Source organism: Limulus polyphemus, unplaced genomic scaffold (genome assembly GCF_000517525.1).
Source record: "Limulus polyphemus unplaced genomic scaffold, Limulus_polyphemus-2.1.2 Scaffold1555, whole genome shotgun sequence".
Lineage (NCBI taxonomy): Eukaryota > Metazoa > Arthropoda > Merostomata > Xiphosura > Limulidae > Limulus > Limulus polyphemus.
This window is the reverse complement of record NW_013667165.1, coordinates 149,548-158,120: the sequence shown is the minus strand read 5'-3', so window position 1 is coordinate 158,120 and position 8,573 is coordinate 149,548. Positions and strand designations below refer to the sequence as shown.

Genomic DNA, 8,573 nt, shown 5'->3' with positions numbered 1-8,573 from the left:
ATATATATATATATATATATATATATTAATGCAATTTAATAGTAAAGAAAACAAAACCTTTCTTACTTTGGATTTTGGTGGAGGTCTTGCTCTTCGTTTACTTCCTTCCAGGCTTCATCCATTGATATTCCAAAATTATTATATGCAAGATTTTGTCGACGTGAAAAGTTGCCTAGTATGTCTTCTTGACATGGCTTATCGGTGTTGTCATTCTCTTGTTCAACATTACTGATGTTTAGGCATTTACCATTTTCTGCAACGAGAGGTGGATTGGAGTGCTCACTGTTGTCACATTCTGGTTCTGACTCACTGTCAGCATCTGCACCAGTATCCCAATCTTGAAGAATACAAGAATTGAAATTCTTTTGACAGAGACAAAAAAAATATAACTATAAAACATTAAATTCATTCCAAAAGATCTTAACAGCTAATAATACACATCAACATTAACAAACAAGATGAAATCAATAAACCTAGTACGAGTCTGTTTGTTCTTTACTAGCTGAGATGAAGTGCTGAGTGGATATGCATGGCAGCATTTCAACAAATCCATACTTATGATGGGCACAAACAAATCATGTTGATGTGGTCACATTTTGGGGCACTCCCCATAATTCCCTGACAGTTACTACAAAACTTTAAAAATACCAACAACAAAAAAACAAGTTTATAAACAATATCAACTAAAAGTAAGTCAGCAAATTTATTTTTGGTCATGATTTATCTATGTTTACTGTAATATTTCATCAAAGTAGGCTAACGTTCTGACCACCAATTTGACCCATTTTCTTCTTATGTTTTCAAAGGGAAGTTTGGGAAATTAAATGGTAAATAAATATCATTAAAGGTCTGCTTATATTCAAAAACTGAACAGCCCATCCAGTAACAAGCTAAAGTAATTCTCTAATCTACCCTAACCAATGTCTTGCTTTTGTTAAGTTTCAAAAAATTGCACAATGGTTCAGCAACTACTGTTTGCTTTCCAAATATTAATGTTAAGATACCTTGCAGTAACAGAATAGCTACATCCATGCATAAACAAGAAAAAAAGTGTCAAATGTTAAAGCAAGATTAATTACTTGATTTTCATACATTTCAAAGCTTAAGATCATAAAAATAAAGGCATACATGCAAAAATAAACAGATTTGGCAATTAAAATTAGTATAACTTTTTTGTGAGGAAAAATTAACTTATACTACTTGTTTCAAACAATGTTAGAATTTCATGCCAACCAACAGCAAAGCATTTATTGTTGGATCTTTTACACTGATGCCAAAAACTGAATGATAAGTTAATATTTCCAAAACAAGTAATATACACAGCAAAATAGTACCAGGCAATACAGGATAAGGTTGACCAGGAACAAAGGCTGGAACATTGGGATGAAGTTCTGATGAAATGGGATCTGGTATTGGCCACATTTCTGGGTTTGTTTTTGTCCTTACTCTGACTCCGTCATTAATTTCAACTTCAACACTATCTTTCAAGGCCTGAAGAACATGGATACGAATCAAAATTTCATTCACTTATATAAACAAAAGAACAAATTATAAACTGATAAACACAGATAAAACTTAAACTATTCATATAACACTCATGATTCAATTAAAATGAACATTACTGTTTGTAAGTATGATGTCATGGGAGAGTGAAAAAGCAGTTTTCTTCCTCTATATTCAAAATAATTAATTTAAAAACAAATAGCCAAACAAAATTAAATTATAAAATATTTGCAACTGCTCTTTCTATCAATCAACCTTAACTTTGGCATTTCTTCAATGATGAAGCTACATCCTTTTGATTTTATAATGAAGTAACTCAATTATCTCAATTCTGTCAGCTTTTAAAACTGAGCATGTAAGCTTGACAAATATTATTCTATACATATAACTTGTATGTCTCACAAATAAAATTACTTCTAGCTGATACTCAATATGTTCCTCTGAATACTGATAAACCTGTACTTAGTATACAGTTTTAATCTTTATAGGTTTTTCAAAAATATTTTCTGTCCTGCAAATATCTGTTGATTATTCTTTATAACTGTGGATTGTCAACTTGGATTAATGGCCCTTTGTTGTATTGTTGGGCTCTAATTTTCTCAAAAAAAAAAAAAAAAAGAAAAGAAAGAAAGAAAAATGCTAGTTTGATCAATATTACAGAAATTCTACAAAAGAAAAAAAAAGTGACTTATTTATAAGAAGAATACGACTCAGATTTTTTTTATGAGTCAAGTCCATCAAAAAGCACTTTACTGTTCCAGTATTTAGGCACTGTTGAATTATAGCATTAAATTAAAGTCTTAAAAATTCATGTCACAAATAAAGAGATGATGTATTTTTTTTTTATACACAAGTTGCATACAATAAAGACTAGATATAATTAGACTGCCACTATTATTCTGACTATTAATCATCTATTTTAATTGAAATAGAGAAAGCTGATATTATAAACTGTCACGACTATCAAAGTGTGATAGTGTATTGACTCGTATCTCTAATTATGTAACGGTGCATCTAACAGTGGAAAAACAATTTTATTCTTTGAAACATTAACAGAATGTTATTATTTACTCAATCTATCAGATATTTTAATATATATTCTTACTTCTGTTTACACATTAGTTAAAAAAAAATCTAAAAAATAAATGAATGGAAAATAAAAACTGTAGTAATGTCAGTACAAATTGACTGAGTCCACAGTGAGAGATTTATAAAAAAAGCATTTCATTTCTTCTACCATAAGTTGAACAAGTTCACTGAGATATGGGCCTAACTTCATAAATTGTGCTAGTCATTTACTTGCTAACTTCTTCCATAGTTTTATTACATCATTGAAAAATAAACTAAAAATTTATAAAATTGGATCAACTGAGCATGTATAATGTAAAACTAAACAAAACACTTGCTTACACAAAAAACAGTTCACTCTTCTCTAGTCAAACTGGCATTTTATATCATTCATATCATTTCCCAAACATACAAGAAAATTACAGACATCACATGCTCATTATATCATATCAAAACACCTTTTAACAAACAATACAAATGTCTAAATTAAAACACTAAAAATATAGCCTGCAATATTACATTTTATCATTAAAATGTTGACTTTAACTCAATATTAGTTCTTTATAAAATAAACATTTAGATAATGCTCTGAGCTATGCTTGGAGAGGTCCAAACACTAAGTCACTTTCTTTGGAGTAACGTATTACAGAAAAGATCATTTAATGATCAAAATTATTCTATCAAATTTTGTGATCTACCTTAAAATTAAGGTGATGACTTGCAAAACCTAAACAAAAATATAAACTCAAATCATCAGTGGATCTATTTTCAATCATTGTAGTAAATGAAACAAACTGTTGAGAGACTACAAATTATAGGTAATTAGTTTTTATTGCACAGTGTATAAAGGAATTATTATAATTCAGAAAATAGGAGTATTCTTGATATTCCTTTACTTTCATATTCCTTTACTAATGATATAACAAGGTGAATATCAAAGGTTATTTTTAATTTAAGTTAAATGATTATACATATATTTTTTTCACTTTCTCTATGATATTACTGACTGTAGCTATTATCAACTTATACTATATAGTCTATAGTACATTACAATAATATGTTTCCAATTAAGACATTGGTAAAATGTACATACCTTTTAATATTTCATCAAATTATTCCAAAACAACTTTTTTTTTGCACATATAATTTACTTTAATAATTTATTTTCCTTTCCTGTCCTTTAGCACTGTTATTTATCGCAACATACATCAATGGGTGTCCCCAGCCAATACTGCCATATATTAGGCAGAAAAATTTTAGCCCTAGGCAGAACGTGGTGGCATTTGCAAATTACACTATCCCTTGTGAATCAAGCAGCCATTGGCTTATATAAAAAAAAAAGTTATTAAACCTTTTGAATAGGCATCTTAAAACATAAATAACACATAATTAAGCAAAATATAAAACTAAAACCTAAATACAATTCAACTGTCTATCTAACTAATGTATTTCAAGGTTAGAAATTACTAAAGTGGCAGGGACAAAGCAACAACAATGCTAAAAGTAGTTTGACTTGTTCTCTATATAATTCTTCGTGCCTATTTTAAAATAACAGTTATAAGAAAGTACTTCAAAAAACGCTCTTTCCATTGGTTATAAACATCTAGCTCAATTAAGTATAATTAGCCAAGTGTCATGATATACATGACTGTTTAGTTTTTGGTATAATAAGAGTTAAAATCAGACGATTGTACGAAGTTTTGTTAATAATTTATTGATGTTGAGACTATCGAACGTCACTTGCACTACACTGATGTCAAGACTATAGAAGGCAGACAGATGAGTGGGAACAGCAGAGAGAAGCAGACAGATTATAGCAGAAGAAAGTAAAGTTACAAAAGGAAGGTTTGGTGTGAAGTTAGCTGCTGTAGAAGTAACAGGCCTAACATTTAATATGTTAGAGTAAGACTAACAGTAGAAACGGAGATAAGAAAAATAACATATTATATATTAATAATATATAAAAGCCTGTGTGCACTTTGACAAAAGAAACAGAAGATCTTCAGAAGAAAGAAGACCAAACGATTACACTAACTCGTGCCAATACTATTGTGATAGTAATAGAGAAGATAGTTCGGCTTGTCAACTGAAATTCTAAAGTTATTGAATAGGCATAAGTGGATTTTTGACAAGAAGGAGAGAAATTTGTAGAAAGGAGAAATACATTTCTCTGAACTCTTCACAAATGCCATGCCTACTTTGTGCATTTAGAATTGCAATTTCTCAGTGTCAAAATTTAAAATATATATATTCTTCTTTTTTGCCAATTGTCAAAATAATAAGGCTTTTAGTTATATATTTCTTAATAGTATAAATATATGCTGTTTTTGTTGGGTTTAGGATTCTTCTACATAGATGTCTGTGACTTGGTAGCTATAAATTCAATGATAAATTAACAGCATGCACTTCACTTGTTTTCAAAATAATATTTTTATTTGAAACAAGTTAAACGTACGAACAAAAATTTTTCAACACTAGATATTATTGGCATATCATAAACAGTGTATATGTACGTGCCCTACAGAACTTGAAAGAAGAATATGTTAACAGTGAATTTAACCTAGATTTTTTCTATATATATGGAAGGTTAGCATGAGTCAAGAACTGTTCAAGCTACAAAGACACAAATGTAACTTTTTCAAAATCTGCAGAGCATGAGAGAATAAAACCAAACTTTAAGAATTTTTGTTTATAGTTTCTTTTGAAATAAAGGAATTGAAACTTAGATAATATAAAACTTTGGATTATAATGTAAATTTTAATGCCGATTTCATTGATAAAATTGATCACAAAATAGCTTAATTAAATTTTAAATGTAACTAAGTAAAATCTTGTGACGTGCAGAAAAGGGTCACAGTAAGAAAGGAGTTAAATAACAAGATTAATATTCCAATCAACAGTTGAAATTTTTATTTCAGTTCTTTTATATGAGATAATGAGACAAAAGTTTTATTTCGTACCAGAGTGAGGATGATTAACATATATTTTGTAATACTTTCTCTAAGGGGTTACAAAACAAAATTCAAAAATTGGGTGAACAGAGTCAGAAGAAAAAAAGAGCAAATATGAATCAATAAAAAATCTTTTACTAAACACAAAAGACTATAATGATGTCTAGAATAATCTACTTAAATTTTTAGAATCTTCTGGTGGACACTCAAAGATATTTCAGAGTAACTACCAAACTGGATATACTGGGTTTATTATTTAAACTAATAATAATGGGAGTGTAAAGTAAAATTAAGCTATAGTTCAGAAATATACAAGAGATATCAAGTTACCTTTGTCACAAGAGCTACATCCTGAGTAAGAGCCTGAACACGATGAAAACTTGCTATCAGGCTGATTGGAAGATATCCCTGTTGATCCATTTTTCGGCGCAAAAAAAAATCTCTCTGAAGATTTTCTTCACTAAAGTAATACTCGCTGAAAAATTAGAAAAACAAATTCTACTCTTTGTCTCACTTACAAATTCAACATTACATTTTAATTACAGTACTTTTTTAAATGGAAAATAATATTTTACCAAAATTATTAACTTAATAAATGTTTTCAAAAATATGTTTCAACATCAAAACCAGTATTATTAATACTTTACTTGGTACAGTTAATAATCACTGGCTGTTGTGATAATGTGTCAGTAGAGATGTAAGCATTATTAGCAATTTAAGGTGGGAATTCACTGAACATTTATGCAATAATAAATGACTTACCAGACTTAATAGTGGTTAATTATAAAAATCACAATTCAAATAATATAAAATTACTCATACAATCAATTTTTAGTCCAATTATGCAAGATAGTCACACGACCAAATATAAATTTTCAATTGTTATGATATGAAACTATTATATACCTTTCTTTTTTTATAGCTCATTCATGTATTAGACACAGATTAATTCGTTTTCTTAAACAAGTGTTGTTAGTTGTATGATACACTGGGAATTGGGTAGTAGTCTCTATGCAAGAGTAGCTCAAAGATGGTATCATTATCTTATGAGATAGTTACTACTGGCAAAAACCTCACTTGTTATGAAGCTAGTTTTATAACTGACCTGAGGTGAAGATATTACTGAATTCTACGTGTGATTTGCTGACTGTTGTTTTGATTCTGGCAAGAAGTTCAGTCTTTAACTTGAAAGAGACTAGATATAGTTGTAAAATTTAGTGCTGCTCTAATTCTGTGTTAGGTAAATCCTATCTTCATTTTTAGTTCAGTTAAAATTGGTATAGTTTTAACTTAAGCATCTATTTCATTTCAACAAAATCATTGTTCACTTTAAATTTTGCTTCAGTTTAACAAATTTTAGTTTTCAGCTACAGACTTCTTTTGTCATTTTCTTTCATTTCTTATGTTCAAAAACTGTGTGTTTGTTATGCTTTACCACTGAGTTTAACCTCTTATTTTAAGCAGTAAACGATTACTTCACATTAATTAATCCTTTTGCCATTTAAATCCTAGTTATTTTTATTGCAATCCAAAAATATAATAATGAGTAATTTTATGAAGGGCAATCACAATCCTAAACTATGCTTATTTCAGTTACAAGACCTAAGATTAACTTCCTATTGAGTAGTACAAGATGTAATCTTGTGTAAAACAGTCACAATCCCAAGCTTTACCAATCAGTTACAGATCTAAGCTAAAATTTCCATTTGGTACAAAACAATCTCTCTTGTAATGACATGTCAAAACAAATACCTACGAGTTACTGATTAATAGGCTGTTAATAATCTGATGATTTCAGTTAATTGGACAATTATTATCATTTCCTTCTTTGAATTATATAAGACGTGTATCTTCACTGACTGATTAGAATTATATGATACCACCAGACATACTAAACCATTTATATAAGAATTAAATGCATTAGGCTGAGGCCAAATGCAGTGATGAATGGGCATGAAACATAAGCTCGATCAATACCTAAAACTATCATCTGTTCAGCAACATCATTTAAAGTAATTTAGATAAACCAAAATAATTCCTCTGGATGTAGTGATAATTTCCCTCTTTTGTACATTTTGTAAACCCACAATGATTATATGATACCCTCCACCAGCAAAAACATACAAGTCTAGGAATAGTGAATTTCTGAATAAGTTTTAAAGCAAATTACAGAATGAAATCATATGGAATTGTACAGTATTCTAATATCATTATAATAACTTTTTAGATGTTACTTTTTGGATTATTTGAAAATCTATGAATTTCACAAAAGATTAAAATAATCTGAACAAACCTAGAAACACTTGACTATTTTCTACAAGTTGCAGAAGAATAAAGCTTGAAACAAATAACCAGTAAATATGTAACAGTCAAAATGTGCCACTTTATGCTAATAATTTCATGATTGTAAATAAATATTGACTTATAATTAATTGATTATATGGCCAATAAACTTTTGCAAGACATCAAAATCCTGAAATATGTCTACTCAAGTTCCAATACTGAAGTTCAATTTCCTATTGGAGATTACAAACAAACAATCTCTTGAAGACAGTCAAAATAAACTATGCCCACTTATTTATACACAAACCAAAGCACACCTCTAACAGCAACTTATTGACAATATCATAATCAATTTATTGAAACTAAGCTACTACTAAACTTAAGCTCATTTACTCATCTTATAAATTAAACAAGGTTTTTAGATTAGTTTTGAAACCTAACATTTCTTAATAACTTATACTAAAAAAAAATTAAATTTTATTTTATTTTAATTCATAGTAAATCAATCCAAAAATCAAATATTTTCTTCACATTATCTTTAAGAAAATGGGAGCACAAAATGAAATTAACTAACCACAATGCCACCTGTCTAAAATGTAAAACCTCTTGAATGATTAACACATCTTCCCCTACAAAAAAAAAAAAAAAAAAAGAGGTTTTCTTTGACATATAATTTTCATTATTAGAACCATCTTCATTCCATCTTTATAGGATCCTTTTCTCTGCAAATCTCTTCTGTACCAAAAAATTTGGTTTACTTTATTTTAG

The 8,573-nt window shown here is 28.7% G+C and overlaps 1 protein-coding gene across 1 annotated transcript in view; it reads right to left on the bottom strand.

Annotated features, from left to right (window-relative positions):
* The window catches only part of LOC106464072 (la-related protein 1B-like), a 93,162-nt gene that overhangs the window by 43,761 nt on the left and 40,828 nt on the right, over window positions 1–8,573 (bottom strand). The window contains 4 exon segments of the mRNA XM_022391738.1: window positions 67–93; window positions 96–337; window positions 1,335–1,491; window positions 5,853–5,997. Coding sequence (XP_022247446.1) covers window positions 67–93; window positions 96–337; window positions 1,335–1,491; window positions 5,853–5,997 — 571 coding nt within the window.